Raw genomic sequence first — 22,189 nt, forward strand, 5'->3', positions numbered from 1 at the left:
AGTGGAGCACATCCTGGCCCACCAAGCCCCGAGGACAATATTCCTGCTCAGAACAGCCAATGCACAGAGAGGACCATAGGACCGGCCGCACCACGAGACACGACATCCCTCACAGACCTGTAGCACTTCCAGGGATAACACTGGAGGCACAGTGCGGGACTTGTGCCCGAACTGACCCCACCACTCCAGGGCAAAACCCTTTGAGGGCGTACAATGCAGCAGCAAGGGGAGCAAAGCAATGAAATCCCTGGGCGAGTACCAAAAATAGACTTTGGGTCTAGGGCGTGGCACCCCATCAGACTTTACCAGAAAACAGTCCTAAAGGTCAACAAGCACCTTTGAGCTATTTATAGGCTTTTCTTTTTTTGTTGTTTCTGTTGTTTTGATTTCTTTTGTTCTTTTGTTTTGCTCTGCCCTTTTTTGTGCTTATTGTTGTTGCTGCATGTCTATCTAGATAAGATAGGTGGGATACACAATCAGTAGGAGAAAGCTACAGACCTGTGATTCCAGGGGACATGGGAGTTGGGAAGGTTGGGGTGGGGGGGAGTGGGTGTTAAACCCAGGGACAAGAGAACTACAAGTGATCTATCTAAAATCAATGGTGAGGAGGACATAAGGTGCCTGGTAGGGCTTGATCAAGGGCAATGTAAGAGAGAGGAATTACTAAAACCCGAATGATGGCCGAACATGATAGTGGGACAAGAAGGAAATAGAGGAAAGAACTAGGAGGTAAAGGGCATTTATAAAGTTCTAAATACAGGCATGAACATATGTAAATATTTTTATAATGGTAGGAAGATAGATCTGTGTACATATATATGTTAAGTATTAAGTTATCAGATGGACATTGGGCCTCTATTCAAGTACTCTCTCAAGGCAAGAACACTTTGTTCTAATAACCTGGCATTCTGTGATGCTCACCTTCCCAACACAATCACTGAAGACAAAATGGGTGCATAAGCAACTATGATGATGAATGTGGATGGTGTCCAGCTATCAAAAGATATAGCATCTAGGGTCTTAAAAGCTTGAAGATAAACAAGCAGCCATCTAGCTGAGAAGAAACAAAGCCCACATGGAAGAAGCATGCTAGTCTGCTCGATCATGAGGCATCAATGGGATCAAAGACCTAAAATTATTTATCAGTATGAATGATGGGGAGTGCAGAGTTTAGACCCAAAGCACATCTGTAGACAATAGGGCATCCCCTTACAGAAGGGTCACAAGGAAGAGACAAGCCAGTAAGGGTGCAGTATAGCACCAGTGAAACATACAACTTTCCTCTAGTTCAGTGTTCCTCAGCCTGTGGTTCGCGACCCCTTTGGGGTTCCAACAACCCTTTCACAGGGGTCGCCTAAGACCATCAGAAAACACATATTTCAATGGTCTTAGGAACTGAGACACCGCTCCTCTAGCCATCTCCAGGCGGGTCCACCCACATGCAGATACGCCCACATACAAGTACCTGGCATGAAGACTGTTACCCATGCTACATACCATGCTTCAAGACATTTCATTTATTTATCATTAGAAATAAATATTTCACAATGTATAATTACATATTGTTTTTGTGATTCATCACTATTCTTTAATGATGTTCAATTTGTTCACAATGAAAATACAGCCTGAATGTACAACAGTAGCAAAATGACAGTGATGAAGTAGCAACAAAAATCATGTTATGGTTGGGGGTCACCACCACATGAGGATCTGTGTGAAAGGGTCGCGGCATGAAGGTTGAGAAGCACTGCTCTTTAGGGTCACTCTGAGTTAGAATTGACTTGATGGCAATAGGTTTGGTTTGGGTTTGGTTTTATGAGTGGCAACTAGAGGTCTTAGAAGCTTGTGAGTGACACCTATTGATGATAATCAAAGACTCAGTGAATTAATTCGTGGATTAATAGATCACGTTAACCACAGCCTCCATTAGCATGAGGTCAGCTAGCACTACTGAACATCTTGGTCAAAACCCCACAGAAGAATCCTCATCAAAAGTAGGGGAATGCAGACTAGAATGTCACGCTCTCATGGAATTCAGACTTTCCAGATCCATCGGAGCTGGATAATCTTTAAACGTCAAATCAGTCATGGTAAAGGCTACCTGCCTTGAGCGAGGTCTCTATAGGGAATCAAATGTACCACAGCAACTTGAGAGAGGAAAGAGGGACCTTAGGGGCAGTGAGTGTGTTGAGGGGAACAATTTGTAGAAGGGCTAAGAATGGTCTCACAGCTCGAAGAATGTGTCCAACGTCACTGAACCATACATGAAGAAATGGTTGAACTGGTGAGCATTATGCTATGTTTGTCCTCAACAACAAACCAAAACAACTGAGGCAACCAAGCGAATCAACTGTGGTTGGAAGACGGTGGTCAAGGTCCCAGGAGCAGAGAGGTACAGTATCAGCTTACTACCAACATGGTGTCTTGGCAAGGGGAATGTATGTCCTCCTCTCTGACATGTAAAGGCAGTTGGTTCCAGTGCTTTTAAGATGTTTAGGGTCGCTGAGCTGTCCCCTAAGCCATGTACAGAGGGACAAATTTATACCTATGGGCATTTGCAGCAGTAAGGCCAAGGAATTGAAAAAGCCAATGTTTTGGAGTGAGATAGACCAGGATTTGAATCTCCGTTTGGTTTCTTGATCAGCTGTGGGACCCTGGGGCAAAAATTACTTCTCTGTTCAATTTCCTCAGCTGTTTAAATGAAAAAGATTCTACAAGATGGGTGAGAGAACTAGGAAGCGTGTGGTGTTTGGTTTTGTGTTGTGTGTACGGACGTGTAGTGTCTTAGCCATAGAGGTATTCAGCACGTCATCCTCATCTTCATTATCAATGATTATGACACGCAAGACTTTGCGTATTTGGGTACATTTGAGTTGATGAGCATTTTCATTGTAAGTTCTTAATTTCTCATTGTAGAAAAAATTTCAATTTTATGCCTGAAATATAGAAATGTGTTCACTTCAAGACAACTTTATTGAGGCTACTCAAGGTTTTGAACAGCTTGTTAAACTCTGGCCACTTCTCTGTCTGCCCACATTTTGGCAACGTTGGAATATTACTAAAAGGCTTCCTTTCACAAATACAGTATAAAATGCCCAGCTTGATGGGACAGAATTCTCCATGTCAGGATTTTTGTCCTCTGATCCTGATTTCTCTTAGTCGCCATGTGGCTTGGTGACCAATTATTTTGTGAGCATTTATGGATTGCCAGTTGAAATAAACCCTATCTAAATTCCCGAGAGAGACATAACCGTCACTCACGGCCATCGAGTCAAATCTGACTCAGAACGACCTTAGAGCTGTCCCTGAGGGTTTCTGAGGCTGTAAGTCTGCCGGAGCAGAAAACCTCATCTCTCTCCGTAGAGCAGCTGTCAGGTTCCAACTGCGGACCGTGTGGTGTAGCCCCACGCCACCAGGCCTCCATACAGAACTATAAGGGAATGTCACTTAAGCCATCATTTGGTGACCGCGTAGAATGTTTCTTCTAAGAGCTTTTAAACCAAGAAATGGCAGTGTGTGGATTGGCGTGTCTAACAAGTACCATAAAGCAGATGCCACTGTCATCACAAGTGTATCATGTCCTTTATTGTAAATGCCAAGGTGTAGGTCATGGTCTGCTTACCCACCTGATCTCTGAGACCACATGGTTCCCGTTGTGAAGGAATTGGTTGAACCCTTGGAGTGTAGCATCCTGAAGCTTAAAGGGCTGTAAAGAAGGGTAAAATTCTTACTGGGATAAGAGCACCGAGGTGGGATCAGCCTTTATGGTCTCTGCTGCTCAGAGGCTTGCTGTGTAGATCCGACACCACTCGAACACATGGGTATCAGGCCTACCTCGGTCGGTAGCCACTGCAGTTTGTCAGCAAATACAGTCACGACAAGCGAGTCCTCCTGAATCCACTGGGAACCAGAACCCGTTCTTCAGTCTCATTGTCCGTGGCCGTCCCGTTGGCTCCAGCTCAGGGCAACCCCACACGCAGCAGAACAAAAGGTTTGCGACCAGCCTCACTCCGGCTCCGCGGTTGTTGGAATGCTTGTACCCCATGTTGGCAGCTTCTGTGTGTTTAAAGGCCTCCCAGCACGGAGCATTGGTCCTGCAGCACTTGATCAGACAGGAGTCTGTGGGGGGTCATGGGGTTGTTGGTGATCAGTTGTCAGAAGGAAGTCCCCAGGCTTTTCTTCGTCATCTGAATGCTTCACTGAGACCTGTGCCCCAGAGTGACCTGGCTGGTATTTGAAATGGTATCGCTTCTAGTACCAGCCTCATGCAGTCCATCACGATACGACAAACTGACAGGCAGCAATTTCTGTCATACATATGAGTCCAAATTGATTCAATGGCAGTGGTTTTGTTTGTTTGTTAATAATGCATCATCTCAATTCTGCATATGCCGAAACCAAAACTCACTGCTGCCCAGTCGATGCCGACTCACAGTGACCCTATCGGACAGGGCAGAACTGCTCCTGTGAGTTTCCGAGACGGCAACTCTTTACGGGTTAGAAAGCCCCGTCGTTTCCCAGTGGAGTGAGGGGTGGTTTCGAACTTCGGACCTTGCGGATCACAGCCTAATGCATAACTGCGCCGCCGCCAGGGCTCCTTGTAATTTTGCATCCACAGGGTATTAAAGGCCAAAACTCCTGAGAAAGTAAGCAGGGGGACTTCTAAATGTACCACATTGACTGGTGTTTTTCCCCGGGGAGACGTAGATATGGTGTCTGCAGCCTAAGGTGCTACCACTCTCAGACATCTTTCTTCTCATTGGAAATTCTCCCTCCTGTGTCTAAAACTCAGGGCTCACTCAGAGTTCATCAGTCAGAGGTCAGCGGTCCAGCAAACAGGAGCCCACGTGCTTTTGAAGCAATGAGTGTCGAGGGCCTGGTGCAGACAAATGGCCTGTCTGTCAGAAGCAGTTAGACATAGCTCTTGTTTCCTCATCCCCTCAATGGAGCTGTGCTTCCAGCCAGCCCATGTCATTAGCACGCACGTGCTTTGTAAACTGTAAAGTGCTGGCCCACATAAGCTCAAAAGAGATTCGTGTAACCTGGGACTCTATTTCCAGACAGGATTACATCCACAATTATATCCTAACTGAAACCTAACTTACCACCGACCTGTGACTTTCCCAGACTGTCAGTGATTACGGGAGTAGAAAGCCCATCTTTCTCCTGAGGAGTGGAGTGGCTGGGGGTTTCAAACTGCTGACCTTACAGCCAGCAGCCCAAGACACAACTGCTGTGCCACCAGGGCTCCTCCACCGCAGGGATAGAGGTTAGGACCCCAGCACATTACTGAGTGGGGGTGGGGCAATCGCTCTCCAGGTCTGGCAGGCTCCTACATGGGAGCTACTCGCTGAGGTGGTACCCACAAGTGTGTGGGAAAATGGGATTACAGCTCACATAGGTTTCCCACAGACTTTTTGACGCCCCCTCATATGGACAAACATCTCTCTTCCCTGACCATAGCATATTTTCATGTGAGGGACAAGGGGGCGCCAAGTGAAGGAAGATTCCAGGCACACCAAGATCAAGCTGTTAGAGACCTTCCTTACCTCCAGCCCTTCCTTCCTTCCGCAGAAACCAAGTCATTCATCACCGTGAGTTCTGTTCTTCACTAAGTTGGCCTTTGGGGACTTCTCTTTTCTGTTTTATGACCTTCACACCAGACGAGCGAAGAAGAGGAGGAGGAGCTAGAGGAGGAAGAGGAGGACCTGGAAGAAGACAGGAAATCCATGAAAGAAGAAGAGAGTGAAGTGTCCAAGTCCCCAGAGCCACCTCCACCAGTTCCGGCCCTGGCTTCCACGGAGGGGCCGCCTCTGCAGGCCCTCAGCCAGCCCTCGGGCTCCTTCATCTGTGAAATGCCCAACTGTGGGGCCGTAAGTGTCTCCCCCTCCCCAGGGCTCCGGGGACTAGCTGGGCTCTGCAGCTGTGCCTTCCTTTAAGAGACCACGCCTTTTAGAAAGGGCTCAGCTTAAACGACCCAAGTTCATCCGAGGGACCTCCACACTCCTGTTAGCTTCTGCCATCCGTTTACTTACTCAGCCAGCCAGCAATGATCCACGGTGCGTGCGTTCCGAGCCAAGTGCACAGATGATGATGGCTCAGGGACACAAAGTAAGCCCCTGCCCTGAGACACGCGTGACATGAGTTCTTAAGCGCCCTTGACTTCCAGGACTCACCAGCCAGCGCTTTTTGGTGTTTCGTATGTCCTCTGGGCTGTGTGTCACACAAGTCGTGCCTGGTAAGCGGGCACATCAATGCACTCAGGGTGTCCACAGAGGAGGGCCACTTTTTCAACAGTGGTTGAAGCTGCTCCCTGAACGTCTACCTATCTGGCTGATGTTCCTAATTCACGGGCCAGTGCTTTGAGAGGAGAGAAAGTTGTTACAAAGATTAGCCAAAGTTTATCTTTGCACTTTATGGGAAAATAAAAAGACTTATTAAAGCAAATGAATCATGCCAAGAGGCTGAAAGGTTGTTTGTGCAATTACCTAACCTAGTCCTTGTCAAGTCCTGGGGAAGCACCTTTTAGTCAAAATAATTCACAGACTGATGGTGCCAATCAGGAAGGGAGTCCCTGTCGGATCTGTACTGGCCTATGTGCCAGTGCGTAGGCCGTGGCCTGAGGCACCCTGTGCATATTGAAGGATCTGACTTTGGACTCCTCTCTGTCCCCATTCGTTTGAAAAACGTCCTTTCTGCCCCAAAACCCACTGCCACAGAGCTGGGTTTCCAAGGCTGTCAGCCCTTAATGGAAGACGGCCTCATCGTTCTCCCACAGAGCGGCTGGTAGACTTGAACCGCTAGCTTTGTGCTTTGCGACCCAACATTTACTCAGCAGCACCTGGTAGGCAGAGTGAATTTGTTCATGTTTCCCAAATGTGGTTTCTTAAAGCCAGGCACACCTGTATAGACAAGTTCTAGAGATATTGCCCCCCCAAAAAATGAGAGCATAATGGGGGTTCGCTCTACAAGAAGCCCCCATTTTCCTCAAATTAGTGCCCTCACTGTTGTTTGCTCACTACACAAGCCAGTGCTGCTTTCCAGAGTGTAGTGGATGCTGTTTCTTGAGCCTGTCACTTAGGTGAAGAGAGCCGCAGCCTTTAAAATATTTAGATCCTGAAGCAGAAATTCACTTGATTTATATAGTAATTAAAAAGAAAGAAGGAAAGTTAAAAAAAGAAGCCATCTACATTTTGCATGTGCTTTCAAGGACGTAGCTTCTCTGGGTTTGATGGTGACTGGGTGTGCCACTCCATCGGGGCTGCTTTATGCAGAGCATTTCAGGAATGTGTAAGATGTGACATCAGACGACCTTGTTTCTCTGCTCAGAAATTGAGTGCTTCCTCAAATTCCCCGTTTGGGTGTGCAGTAAATGTTTTACTGAGTGGGAAATCATATTTCCTATGTGTGTTAGGCTGGGTTCTCTGCAGAGTCAAAATCAGTGATGCTTGTACATATTGAAAGGAAGAAATTCATTGTAGAAAGAGGTAATCCAGTCCTGTTCAAATACGTGGGTCCGGTGTTAAGCTAGAAGCTTTTCCTGACTCATGTGACAAGCTGACATGAGTCTGACAGGCTGATGACAAACCAGGACGCTAAAGGAGCACCCCAGCCGTTGGAGGCAGAGGCAAGTAAATCCTATGTCAGCAAGTCAGGCTCATGGCTGGAGTCAAATGAACCCAGCGTCGGCAGGAACTACGGCAAGTCACTGGCTCACATCTAAAGAACTGAAGGTTGATTTGACAGATGCAGGATCCACGCCAGCAAGGAGAGACGGAGTCTCTTCCCCCAGAGTCCGCTTAAATAGGAGTAGACCACACCCCCAAAGACAGTTCTTTTCCTAAGCACCTAGACTGTGACCCAACTGGGAGGCTGCACCCCTCCCTAATCTTACAACTGTTTTGTCACCCCATCACGGAGTTGTTCCCATTGTGGTAGGTTATGATATCCAGGGAGGCCTCCACTGCCCAACTACTGAGAATCCCGGCCCAGTCAAGTCAATACGAAACTTAACTATCACCATTTCCCAATGAGGATTACCTGGCAAGAAACTGGTTGTTTTTAATGACTTCAAAGTCAAAGGAAGCAAAGAACATTGGTGAGTTGCTTGCCTGGTGAGGAAGGGTAAGATTGCCAAATCAACACAAATCCCACCAGCACCACCCATACTGCCAGGGCGTGTGCAGTGGCTGTGATGCTGGCCACTCTTCCCCTAGAATTCAGCTACCAGCACGGTCACTCATGTGGAGGGCCCTCCACATGCGAACAGATTAGGAAGGAGGGACTGGAGAGGTACTTTTTAAAAACTTGGCCGGCGAAAAACGTTACAAGCAGCAGCGGAACATCGTGTGAGGCAGCACCAGAAGCTGAGTCTGTCGGGCTTGAAGACACTCCGAATAGCGACTGGGAAAAGAGCTGCCCTCAAAGTAAATCCACTGATGGATGAGGACGGAGGGAAGGAAGCCCTGAGCCCTTTCTTTGCGGGCCTGCGTCAACCGGAGAAGAAAGGACTGCAGCATCCACTAAGAAGAACATATGTACGAAGCATGAATTTAGGTCAGTTAGAAGTCACAAAAAGTGAAATGCGTGATAATGATTTTTTTAAGTGAAATAGAATGCAAACAAATCAATCCCGTAGGCATCCGTGAGCAGACATGAACTGGAACATGCTATTTTGAACCAGATAAAATCTCATGGTCTGTCACATGAAGAATGATACATTGAAAAGGCATTGCATCCTGTTTTCAAGAAGAACATTTCACTGTCTGTCCTACAGTATGACCCTGTCAGTGAAAGGATATGGTTTATACACTTATTTTTTTAAAAAGACCAGTTAATGCAACTATTATTCATATTTATGTGTCAACTTCTGGTGCCAAAGATGAGGAAACTGGACGTCTTTACGAGCTTCTGCAGTCTGGAGTTGACCAAACAGGATCAAGATGCTTAGATAAAAAGGAGAGAAAAAGATGCTTAGATAGTCACTGGCGATTGGAATGTAAAACTTAGAAACATAGAAGTTGAAAAATAGGACGGTAGTGTTTGAAATAATGCCTCACGACACATGATACAATTTTGCAAGACCAATGACTTCTTCCTTACAAATAGCCTTTGTTTTTTTACAACACCACTGACAACTATGTTCATGAACCTTACCAAATGGAATGCACAGGGACCCTTCTGTGGAAAGGGACAATAGAGACAGTCATCAATCAAAAGAAAGCTACGGCCATCAATGGCTCATATCAAGTTCAGGTTTAAGTTGGAAAATACTTTTAAAAGTTCATGAGAGACAAAGTGGAACCTTGAGTGTATGTCACCTGAGTTTAAAGGCCATCTCAAGAATGGATTTATCACATTGAACTTTATGACCAAGGACATCATACATGGAGAAAGCAAAAGGTCATTAGATTGAGAGAGAACAAGAAAGAAGGCAGAGAAAGTGAGACCAAAATGAATGTCAGACGAGACTCGGAAACCTGCTCTTGAACATACAGTAGTTAAAGTGAATAGAAGAAATGACGGCATGAAAGTTGAAGAGATGTAAAAGGTGCCTCGAGAAGACAAAGTGCGGCATGATAATGAATGCCCAAAGCCCCGGCGTTAGATAACTGAGAGAGGGGAACAAGCTCAGTGTTTCTGAAGCTGAGAAGGAACAACAGGAAATAATTCAAGCCTTGAGTTGCAATATTGAAGGATTTTATGGGCAAAAATATTGACTGATCTAGAAAGCATCAAAAAAATTTTTTGAAGAACAAATGTACAGAATCATTGTGTGAATATATATACTGTTCAGTAATTTCGGGAGGTAGCATATGATCAAGAGCCAATAGTACTGAAGAAAGAACTCCAATCTGCGCTGAAAGCATGGGTGGAAAATGTGACGCCAGGAGTTGACGGAATACTGACTGAAATGTTTCAGAAAACTGGTGTAGCATTGGGAGCACTCTCTGACCTATGCCAAGGAATTTGGATGGCAGCTACCTGGCCACCTTCCTGGAAGAGATCCATGTCTGTGCCCCTTCCACACAACATCATGAATATCACATGCGAGTCATATTTTGCTCCACATGTACCGCAGTACATTGGCAGAGAACTGTGAGAGATTCAAGCCAGCTTCAGAGAAGGTCCTGAATGCCACTGGATAGCATTGCGCATGTCAGATAACTGGCTGAAACCAGAGAATACCAGGAAAATGTTTTACCTGTATTTTATTGACTGTGTAAACATTCAGCTGTGTGGATCATAATTGTGAAGAATGGGAATTTCAGAACACTTGATTGTGCTCATGTGGACCTGTATGTACACCAAGAGGCAGTGATCCAAAAAGAACAAGGGAACACTGTGCGGCTTCATATGGGGAAATGTGTGCCTCCGATTTGTGCCATTTCATTATATGTATTCAGTCTCTATAAGGAACCGGACTCGATGAAGAAGAACGGGGCATCAGGATCGGAGGAAAGTTCATTGCAACATGCAATCTGCAAATGCTGAGAGCGAAGAGGACTTGGAGCACACTGTGGAAAAAAATACATCCTAAGGAAAGCAAAAATGATGAACCGTTAAGCAACATCATGATAAATGGAGACAAGAATGAGGTTGTTAGGGATTTCATTTTACTTGGATCTTAAACCAACACCCATGGAAGCAGCAGTCACACACACACACAAAATCAAACATACTGCAGTGGGCAAAGATGTCACTTTGTAGATAAGATGCACCTGATCGAATGCATGTGGAAACTGGACAAGGCATAGGATGACAGGGGTATTAAGGACGAATATGGTATTGGTGAAGAATATTAAATATATCAAGTGGGGAAAAAAGAATATTAAATATACCATGGACTGCCAGGAGAATGAACAAATCTTTCGTGGAAGAAGTACAGTCAGAAGGTATAGACTCTAAGATGGTAAGACTTCATCTCACGAACATTGGACAAGTTATCAGGAGAGACCAGTCCCCGGAAAGGAACACCTTGCTTGCTAAAGTAGAGGGTCAGATAGCGAGAGGGAGGCCTTTGACTAGATGGATTGGCACCGTGACCGCAATGACCTCAAATGGCAGTGATTTCAAAGATGGCACCAAGAGGATATGGTGTTTTCTTCTGTGGCTCACACATGGTTCTGCGTCCAAACAGACTGGCGCAATACTAACGGGAACGAACAAGCCGATGAACTTTACAGAAAGCAGCCCCTCCAGCTGGGCAGCTTTGTGGTCAGTCCGTTAGCCGGCGAGTTCAACAGCCAGTAGTCCAGTTGTGCTGCTGGACTTCCAAGACTGTGGGTCACAGGCCTGAGTGTTCCCAACTGGGCATGAATTTACTCCCCGGCCCCACCCCGGAGGACATTTGGCAACGTCTACAGACATCTTTGGTTGTCATTACTGGGGCGATGTTACTGGAATCTGGTGGATGGGAGCCAGAGATACTGCTGAACCGCTCCCACAACAAAGAATTATCCATGTGGCGCTACACGGAGGTTCAGAAACCCTGCTTAATGGCAAGCTTCAAAAGACGGTCCAATTAATTTCCCTTGTTGCATCTTGAGGCTGAAACATTGCTTCATCAGTGGGTTGGGGCTCAGACACCACATACAGAGTACAAGGGAGTACCCCGACAAAAACCGATGCTCTTTTGTTGTTGCTGTTGTTTTTATGTGAGGGGGATAGTGCATCAGGCTTTCTATTCAGAGGTTCTGAAAAGATTGCATAACAGTGTGCGACAAAAAAAGGACTGATTTGTGGCAGACGGGACTGGTTTTGCCACCATGACAATGCACCTGCTCACACAGCCATCTCAGTGTGCCGTCTTGGGCCAAAAAACAGCAAGCCTCTTGCCCCATGCACCTTCCTCACCTGGCCTCATTCTGTGTGACTGCTTTTTTGTTTCCTCAATTGAAGAGGGACATGAAAGGACAGCGATTTGACGACACAGAAGAGGTGAAGAAAAAAAACACGAGAGGTGCTGTCAGCCATCCAAACAGATGAGTTTGAAAACTGTTTCCAAGAATGGAATCGCAGATTTGACAAATGTATTAAGTGTACTGGAGAGTCCTTTGAAGGTGATAGGGTTGTTTCGTAAAACAATTTAAATACATAGCTTTCCGCCCCCCCCCAAAAAATCCCATTTTTAGGGTACCCCCTCGTATGTCAGAGCAGAGCTCAGCGGTGTCTCTGGCTTCCTGGGAACATCAGAACAGACCTCATTTTGGGGTGTTGTCTCCAGACAACCAGAACATCCCTGGTATCTGTGGCAGAGCTGGTCCCTGACTTTGAGATGGGAGTTTTGCCCTCTGCACCGGGCCGCATCGTCCATCTGCTGGTTATAGCAGCGACGGGATTTTGCTGTTGCTTTCCCGGCACGGCACTTGTGATGGTGGCAGCTGATCTTTGCTGTCAGTGGCACGGTGCCCAACGTGGACAGCTGGTTTGAAACCCCGCGCCCTGTTACTGTAGGCTGTCTTGAGGCTCCCGTGTGTCACCGCGGAGATACTAATAACCCTCATTTCCTTTTCAGGACTGTAGATGTCATGTCACTCCCTCTCTTCCCCAGGTGTTCAGCTCCCGACAGGCACTCAACGGCCACGCCCGCATCCACGGGGGCACCAACCAGGTGGCCAAAGCCCGGGGCGCCGCCCCCTCCGGGAAGCAGAAGCCTGGCGGTGCCCAGAGCGGGTACTGCTCGGTGAAGAGCTCACCCTGCCACAGCACCACCAGTGGGGAGACGGACCCCACCACCATCTTCCCCTGCAAGGAGTGTGGCAAGTAGGTGACAGGGCACCTGGGGCGGAGTCTAAGATTGTGACTGAGATGGTGCAGGGTTCCTCCAGCCAGGGAAGGCACCCAGATCCTCAGAACTTTCGCTCAGATGCCCCACCCTTGAGGCGCCGGGTGCCTCGGGGTGGGCGGACCTGGGCTCTGACTCAGACTATGGTCTTTCTGATGGCGTTTAGCTGCTAAGGGGCCTTTTCAGAGAACCACCCTCTCGTGGCGAAAGTGTCTTCTTTCCCAGAAACGGGACTCTGAATCTCACGTCCACCCTTCAAACGCTATCCGTTTTCACCGGTGTCACCCTTGTTGCGCCCCCAAACACCCTCCCATGCCCACTCCTGTGCCCAGACGTCACTGGTCAAACTCCGCACTCTTGGCCACCACATTCAAACAGGCCCTCGGCATCCTTCTCATTCCGGCATAACTAATCGATCCAAGTTGGTGCAGGAGACAGGGCCATTTGCCGTCTCTCCCCTAATCATGGAAATCAACGACTGAGGAGGGGGACCTGGCCATAGGTAGTCATCACAATCGCTGCCTTTACTTTTTTAGCTTTTTGTTGTGGATTGGCTGAAGAGGTTCACATCCAACAGTTCTTAGACATTCTGATTGTACCCTCTTGAAGGCTCCGTCCCTCCTCCCCGTGCTTCCTGTCTCACGCCCTCTCTTTCCTGTGTCCCTGGGCAAATGCTGCCCTTGAGATCTTAAATGGCGGGTGATTCTCACACAGAGGTGGGTTCAACTCCAGATCTGCACAGTAAGGACCATAATCTCTGTCTGACTGGTAGCCTGGTCTCTTTGATGAGGCACTTTCCACTCGGGCCAGACTTCCTACAGTGATGCTTTCCAGACCGGTTGCTAGTGGTGGCAGGTACCATCTCACGGCCATCGAGTCCTTGCTGACTCCCAGCAGCCCCCTATGGGTTTCTAAGACTGTACCTGGGGACAGGAGTAGAAAGGCCAGTTTTTCTCCTGAGGGGCTGCTGGCGGTTTTGAACTGCCGACCATGCAGATTGCAGCCCATGCATAACCATTGCGCCACCAGATACCATCTAGTTCTCGTCAGCTCAGGGCTGTGGACACTGATGGGGGTGGTCCTTGAATCCATTGGGCGAATTGCTCCAGGGGCCTCTTCATTTCCCACACTCTTCCTTCCTCAGGAGGAGTAGCTAGTTGCACCTTAGCCGGCTGCTTACAAGCTTCTGAGACCCGATGGAAGACTCAAACCCAAAAGAACCAACCTCTGCCTTCGGGTGGCTGCTGACTCAGAGACCCTGTGGGACAGGGTAGAACCGCCCGGGTGGATTTCCGAGAGACGCTAGCTCTTTGTAAGAGTAGAAAGCCCTGTCTTCCCCCAAGGAGAGACCGGTGGCTGCCAGCCCACGCGCATAACCACGGTGCCAGTGGGGCTCCTGGCCGAAGACCAGCTATCGCGTCTTCAGTGCTTATTTTATTGCATGCTTTATGCGCATAAACCAACCCATGCAGTCCTCACACAGCAAGCCCATGCAGCGCCAGGCCTGTGTTGGTTCTCGTGACGGGCACTGGCGTTCTCCCCTTGATGAGGACATTGGAAATAAGGTTAGGCGACTTGCCCCCGGGGTACCCAGCCAGTAAAGAGTCGTGTGAGGGTTTTTGTCTGAAGGCAGCATCTGGCTTCTTCATGTACTGTAGGCAGAAAATAAAACTTCCTAAATGGCAAAGGTGAGCCCATTGGGGAGCCCCCCAGCCTGCCCTCCCGCCACATGCAGGAAGCAACCGCAGCTGCTTGCCAGGCTTGGAGAAGTACGACCTCTTGTTGGCGGGCACCATCCTGAGTTTCTCTTCCTCGCATCTTGAACCCTTCCCTGTGAACAGACGCAGGGCCTGGAATTCTGCCCAGAGCGCAGGAATTCTGCCCAGGAAGCAAGCTCTCATTAGCGGGGGTATAGATTACTCCAGACAACTCCGTGGTAGCTGCCATTTATCGATTGACTATTCATTACGTTCCTGGGATTGTTTCCAAAGATGTCTACAGACGTTGATCAGCCTAACCTTTAGTCTGTTTCTGTAACAATCTTGTGATGGGTGTGTTTAGCAGCTTCTGGTTTATAAGTGGGGACACTGAGGCAGCAAAAAGTTAAACCGTTCGCGAAGGTGTGAAGCAACAGTGGCTGAGTTGGGAATCACCCCACGCAGGCTGTGTAGCACAGTGATTGGGAAGCTGGTCTCAGGAGTCCTCTGGACTGCAGTCTACAGCCCAGTCCCACCCACAGGACAGGTGGTTTCTTTTCCCTCGTCTGTCAAATGGGGCAGACGGTTGCGGTTGTGGGAGGATTTGATGGGCTTCAAACAGGATCCATCCTCCTCCTCCTCCTCCTCCTCCTGCGGTCACGTCCTTCCCGATCTTAGCAACCCATCAGTCAGAGCAGAACTTCCCTCTAGAGCAGCGGTTCTCAACCCTCCTCATGCTGAGACCCTTTCACACAGTGCCTCATGTGGCGGTGACCCCCCAACCATAACACGATTGTCATTGCCCTTCGTCACCATCATGAATCGTCATGTAAATATCTGATAGGCACGATGTTTTCACTAGAGCATCGTGATGAGTCACAGAAACACTATTAATTATATACATAATCATATATAATATATAACTATATTATATATTGTGAAATGTTTGTGTTTTCCGATGGTCTTAGGCGACCCCTGTGAAAGGGTTATTCGACACACCCACCCCCGCCCCAAGGAGTCGCGACCCACAGGTTGAGAACCGCTGCTCTAGAATCTCAGACCCTGTGACTCTGGACAGAAGCGGACTGCCTTGTCTCTCTCCCCGGGAGCTGGACTCGAACTGCTGAGCTTTCTGTTAGTAACCCAACACTTAGCACCCAGTGCCACTGAGATGCCTTCAAAACAGGACCAGTACAAATACAGCCAAAATAAATGCTTTCGATGAAGACACATAGGCTGGCCCCAAGTCCCCACGGCCTCGGAGTGAGCCCAGCTCTGCTGGGGCATCTGCCAACGGGGCTTGGAACCTGCGACTTGTCATGTTTCCCATGGAGTTTTCTTCCCCTCCTGGACGCATGAGGATGAGGAAACGGGTTCAAGTGCCTGTCCTTTCCTCTGTGCCCCGATGTCATCCCGAGAGAACTGATGGCTGGTCTTCAAAGACTCAAAACCCAATGCCCTGCCCCCAGACCCATTCCCACCCACAGTCTCCCATAGAAAGGACTGCATCGATCTGCTCCTGTGGGTTTCCAAGACTGCCTCAGCTCCTTCCTGAGGAGCAGGGCGTGGTTTGGAACTGCTGACTTTGCGGTTAACCCACTTTACCAGCAGGGCTCCTGGTGACTGGGGCTATTTCCTGGAAATATTAATGAACCCCTTCCCCCCTCCCCTTGGTTGACTCCAACCCTGTGTGTCCTGGGGTTGAAGTTCAGGGGCACTGGGGTCTGCAGAGGAGCTCCAACGGCTACAGCCTGGTACCTCCACCAGGTGGAGACGACAACAGACAGCCTAACAAACCTAGGCTCCGGCTCAGAGTTTCCGGCTGCCGGTCGGAGGCATGGGTTGAATGGGCCCTTGTTGGTATGCCATTTTCCCACCCTCACACCGGTGAAGAGTTTATGGAAAATAGCCATCTTTTCTGTGGTTTGCCAGACTGGAAATAGCATCAGACAAATGTTCACCACAGGCCTCTTTTACCTCCCGAGGTTCTGTCTGTTCCATGAGACCGTTTCCAGTATGCCCAAGTCAAATCGTGACTCACCAGCTCCATCGGGCCCGGGCTTAGAAAGCAGCGCGCCTTGCCTTCTTGTACGGGCTCGGGAATAAATGTCAAGTATCTACGACACCCCCTCCCCAGAAGCAGACGGTCCCACGTGTGGGCAAACTTTTTGTCTGAAAAGGATCCAGATAGTAAATATGTTAAGCTTTGCGAGCCAGGCCGCCTCTGTCTCCAGGACTCAGCTGCGCAGGAGCAACCGAGGACAGTGTGCAGAGGAGTAGATGGGACAGGTTTCCCCTACAGCTCTGCTTAGAGCGGCACACGATGGACCGGACTTGCCATCATGTGCAGACCATGGGTCTAGAGAATGAGTCCCCCGATGGGATGTCCTAGATCCCAGCTTCAGCCACATCCTCAACCGTCTGGATCGTTGGGCCAGATTGCTCTTCATGTAGGGCGGAGCGGCCCTGTGGGTTCCTAGCGTGCTTAATAGCACCCACTCAATGCCAGTCATCCCTTCCCCAAATTGTGACCATTGAGACAGTCTCTAGGCGTTGCTGAACATCCCCTGGGAGGGCAAACCCCGCCCCCGTCGCTTGAGGCTCGTTCTTTTAGTCTGAAGCCAACCGGCAGGGAGGACAACGGAATGGTCAGCAAAGAGGCGTGTCGGCTGCAAAACAGAAGCGGTCTGCTGAGGTGGATGCAGTTGAGACACCAAGTGCAGTGGAGATAGAGACAGGAGCCCATTGGGTCGGTGTGTCACCGGCCAATCGTACTGGAGTGGAAGGGACCTCGGTCGGAAGAGAGAAGGGCCGTCCTGAGTGTGTGCAGGCTGGCGGGCAGCCCTGGCTGACTTCTAGACTGTGGCAGGGGCAGAAGCTGGGGCTGTCAGAGTTGGGTGGCCTGACCAGGGGAGTCTCTGGTCAAGAGGGTGTCATGATGGTGTCTAGCCATGGACACCAGGACTGGAGAAGCTGAGGCAGAGGAAGGGCATGCTCCAGGCCACAGAGGAGAGGATGGCCTTTGAGAAACATGGAAACAGGGAGGCAGCGGGGCCCACCTCCAGCAGCTCAAAACCACCAGCTGCTCCTCCAGAGAAAGATGAGACTTACTACTCCCGTAGAGAGTGACAGTCGCAGAAACCCTGTGGGACAGCTCTGTAGGGTTACTGTGAGTCGGAATCGACTCATGGCACTGAGTCTGGTTTGGTTTTGGAGAGAGGAGAGCAGGGTGGGGGCGAGGTCACAGAGAGCAGAGCACCTCAGCTGAGGAGCAAGGATGCTGGCAGAGGCACCCCCCATACCAGCGGCAAACCATGTTCGTATGAACGCCTCCCTGGCCCCACGCAATCTCAAGCCCTTCTGCTGTGGTCCTTTGCAGGGTCTTCTTCAAGATTAAAAGCCGAAACGCGCATATGAAGACCCACCGGCAGCAGGAAGAGCAGCAGAGGCAGAAGGCCCAGAAAGCGGCCTTCGCGGCCGAGATGGCTGCCACCATCGAGAGGACTACGGGGCCAGTGGGGGCGCCGGGGCTGCTGCCCCTGGACCCACTGGGCCTGATCAAACCCATCAAGGACGCGGATGTCCTCGATGACGACGTGGCCCAGCAGCTGGGCGGCGTCATGGGCGAGGCCGAGGTCGTGGACCCCCATCTCCTTTTGGATGAGCAAGATTCCGTTCTGCTGCAGGGGGACACCGAACTCTAAAGCCCCCTGCTGTGCACCTGGGGACAGCGGCCTCCGCCTCGTTCATCAGGAAACCCGGGCCGCCTGCTTGCTTTGTAACCATTTTAAACTACCTGTTTAAAAAAAAAAAGTGGCCGTTTTATTCAGGTTTAGGGAGAAAGAAGAAGAGAAAAGGAAAAAAATTCATTTTTTTATTTAAAAGAAAATTTTTTTTTGTTTAATTGGGGTGGTGGGTGGTTGGAGAGAATAAATAATTGGCACAAATATCTTTAAGAGGTGTTTCATCTGGGCTTCACCCTCCTGCCGTCCTTCCTGGCAGGTGATGAACCTGGGCGTGTGTCCCTTTTGCCCACCCTCCCGGTGGCCTTGCATGTGAAAGCGTGTTGTGGCATGTGCACCTGCGAGAGTGTGGACACGGGCATGTGTGTGCTCGAGTGTGAAGCAGGCTGCCCCTTCTGCTCGGGGGTGGGGGGCTTTGTGGGCCAGCCCTTCCCTCTCAGTGGTGTTAGAGTTCGGTTCTGACCTCATCTGCAACTTGCTATATGCCTGGTGTCTCTCCCAGGAGTCTCTGCACCCGAGATTAGCCTTCGGGGGGGGGCAGAGCGAGCCCCTCGGCCCCCAGCTTTCCACTAGCCACATGCATCATTTGAAGAGTTGACCAAACAAGAGACTCGGGGTTCACTCTGCCCCGCCTGTCCCCGGATGCCCTCTTAGCAGGGACTGAGCACTCCCCCGCAGTGACTTGCTGAGGACCTGCTCTGCAGGGCAGGCGTGGCCTCTTCTTGTGACCACAAGGTCACAGTGTCCTGTGGTCAGCTCTGAAGCTTGAGCTGCCAGAGAACTGCCTGGAGACCCTCTCTGCGTGAGGGAGCCCCCGCTGGGCCATTGCCAGGCTGTAGAGGATGCTTTTTTGTCTCCAGGGAGCACGGGTGGCAGAGCCGCACGATAAAGGGCTTCTTGCAATGCCCAAAGACCAGCTCCCGGGGGTCTCTTCGGCTCTCCCTTAGTTTTGCAGCAATGTTGATAGTCGATGGAGTTCTGAACTTAACGTTGTGCCGCGTGGAAGTACTGTGAAACCTTCACCGGGATTTTGATGGGAATTCACAAATGCGGGACTGTTTACCCTCGATCCTAGGAGGGCAAGAAAAGGGGGGCAGGGTTCTCACAAAGGGATCACAAACGAAAGGGGCCTAGCGCCCAAAGCCAGCAAAAAGGGTTTACCTTGTGTGTGCATTCAAACAAGGAATGTCTTCATGACACTGTCACTTACCAAAGCACTCCTAGAATTCTCCCCGATTCGTACCTTCGCCTCTTCCTGGCCCTCTCAGTGGGGTTGTTGTTTGTACTTGAAGGCGACAAACCTGTCGTCCTCCAAAAATGGCATTCGGCCTCGGCGTCTGCCCGAGTCCGAGGGATCGAGCCCGCTGTCAGGGCAGACGCCCCACAGGTACAGGAGACCCTGCCTCTTCCCTCAGCAGTTTGTTATTGCCCGTGACCTCTGGGGCAGGTGTCTTCAGACCTGTTCCCCAGCAAAGTCTGGGGGCCCTGCTGGGCCACTGGGCTGGCAGGTTAATCGCTTGACCCGGGTGAGCCTGTGTATCAGCAGAAGCCCCAGGGTAGGGCTGGAGCATCTTTCTTTCAAGTTTGACTTTGCAAATGCATTAGAACAGCCTCCCCCAGAAGCCAGCTGTGGCCTTTAGCGGCCCTGACCCGGCAGAGCTCCGAGGACAGCAGGAAAGCCTTGGACAGAAGGACGATGCAAAGATTCTTTTGATTTCCATCGTTCTGTTTTCAGAAAAGAAGTTTTGCGGGGGGGGGTGTGTGTGTCCCTCATCCTTTCTTTAGGGGAGAAAGAAAAGTTTTTGTTGCTGCCATTTCCAGACAGCCTATGAGCTAACCCGTTATCTCGGTGGATTTGAGCCTTGACAGTGGACACCAGCCAGCGGCAGAACCACAGAGCTACTCCATCTGTCGGAGAGCTATGATTGGATGGGAGGAGTCGGCCCAGCCCAGAAACCACTCCCCCCACCCCGTCCACTGTTGTCTGGGATGGTTCTGCCCCTAGGTCTATGGAAGCTTATCTATCAAGAGAGCAAACAGCCAACAAAATGTTTCCAATACAAATGCATTTTCCTCTCTGGAAGACTTGCCCAGCTGCATTCTGAGTTTAAACAAACAAAGCCCGCATTGCCAAGGTCACAAATCAGATGCACCATCTCAGTTGTGCTTTCTGTGCAGTACAGTGTAAGGATGCTCTGATTCGAAATAACCAAAGAACTCCTCCCCTGTGGGACAGTTCCAATCTCGGAATGAGTGTCTCCTGACAGTATCAACTTTACAAGGATGGATTCCATAGACTATTGCACTTTTTCTTTCTCCTGAATTGAGTCTGCCTGCATGTGTGTGTTGTGTTTCTGCTTCCTGCCCCGCCCCCGCCCCAAAGAAGGTTCCTCTCTGATGGTTCATGTCACCACATTTACTGTTTACTATCCAATGGCTGTTCATTTAGTGGATGATTTAGACCTCTTTGAGAAAGCTTGTATATAAAAAGTTAACCTATATTTTATGGAGAGAAAAAAAAACCCATCTTATTTTCAAATATATTTAACTGCTGTTCTATTTTATTAGAGGAAGGGTGTACATATTTTCTAGGAGTTCTATTGTAAAGAAAAGTATTTTTGAAAAAAAAAACTTGATGTAATAAAAATGAAAACATTTTTAAATAGTGGTTTGTGATTGCTTCCTGTGATGGCTTTGTTGTGTTCTATCCCCAGCAACTGACCGGCATGCCTTCCCATTGGCAGGATGTAACTTACTCACGTGTGCACTGTCATAGGTTGACACCCCAGTATCCAGTGTGCTTAACTGTATTTTCCCAGAATGCAGGTCCCTTGGTTCATATCAAGAGCACTATGTATACCATAGTTGTGATTTTTCTTTTGTAACGTTAATGTATTTTTAAAACGGATTTTATGTAACATTTTGGCCCCAAACCAAACAAAAACAAAAAAATACCATATTTTCTAGTGACTTTTATAATAACATTTTGCTAAAAATGTTTCTTCCTAGCTCAGTTTTTTGTTAAGATGAACCAAAAGGTCTTATTTTTTACCAGGGGGTTAAAAAAAAAAGTTTGAAGCTTGAAAGAAAAGTTATATTTAAGCATCATATGTAACAAAGATATTTTATAGACTTGTCCTAAAAAAAGGTGCATTCCTTTAAAAAAATAAAACTGGGGCATTCTAGGTTGGCTCCCAAACCCCCTCCCCGAGTAAAAAGCTTTTTTTAAAAATCCATGAATGATACTTTTTTCCCTGAAAGAAAACCAGGAGGATTCAGCTTGAAGATTCCGCTTGTTAGTCCTCGGAAATTTCAGTTCCTGTAGATAGACATCCATCAAACAGAGATGTAACTGAATAGACGCTGTCATATTTATTTGTGAAACCCTGATTCCCCATTGCATCAGCTGCTCTGAAAATAAAATATTACCTTTTTGAGTTTCCTTTGGCTTAGATATTCCTTCTTTCTAGCCACCGAAGTGACTTCTCCAGGCTTCCTAAATGCTAATCTACCAGGAGTTGGCTGTGGTTCCCTGTCTGGGGTTCTGTCCATCAGCCTGCCTGCTCACCAAAAGGCCCGCCCACACTGGAGGCAGGACAAACGTTTCTGGGACCCCAGCTGTGGGTGAGCCACTGACGCTGGTGAAGCTGAATGAGCCGCAGCTGATCACCTCCAGGTCGCGGTTCACACCACCAGCCACTCTGCAAGGGAAACCCTGGTGATCTTAGGTAAAGACTCGACGTGGTGCAGTTGAATCGCTCCTGACTCAGACTGATGGGGGGTCGCAGTAGAACTGCCCCAAAGGCTTTCCAGAGGATCCCTGGGAGCTCAGTGGGTACGTGCTCAGCTGCTAACCAAAGGGCGGGTTATTCCAACCCATCCACAGCGCTGGCCAAGAAAGACCTCTCCACCAGGACCTCGGAAACCCTGTGGGGAGGTCTACGTGGCCCACAGGGTATTAT

At 49.0% G+C, this 22,189-nt stretch overlaps 1 protein-coding gene across 8 annotated transcripts in view; it reads left to right on the forward strand.

Annotated features, from left to right (window-relative positions):
- The window catches only part of TRERF1 (transcriptional regulating factor 1), a 262,302-nt gene extending 240,685 nt beyond the window's left edge, over positions 1–21,617 (forward strand). For 6 of the 8 annotated variants that reach the window (XM_075555104.1, XM_075555105.1, XM_075555103.1 and 3 more), the window contains 3 exons: positions 5,664–5,873; positions 12,518–12,765; positions 17,864–21,617. In XM_075555104.1, the coding sequence (XP_075411219.1) occupies positions 5,664–5,873; positions 12,518–12,765; positions 17,864–18,188 (783 nt within the window). In that variant the 3' untranslated portion in view covers positions 18,189–21,617. The remainder of the gene's footprint in view (positions 1–5,663; positions 5,874–12,517; positions 12,766–17,863) is intronic. The other 2 variants (XM_075555107.1, XM_075555111.1) reach the window with 1 other exon arrangement.
- The last annotated feature ends 572 nt before the right edge of the window (positions 21,618–22,189 follow it).

The sequence above is a fragment of the Tenrec ecaudatus genome, chromosome 7, assembly GCF_050624435.1.
Source record: "Tenrec ecaudatus isolate mTenEca1 chromosome 7, mTenEca1.hap1, whole genome shotgun sequence".
NCBI classification, from domain to species: Eukaryota; Metazoa; Chordata; class Mammalia; order Afrosoricida; family Tenrecidae; genus Tenrec; species Tenrec ecaudatus.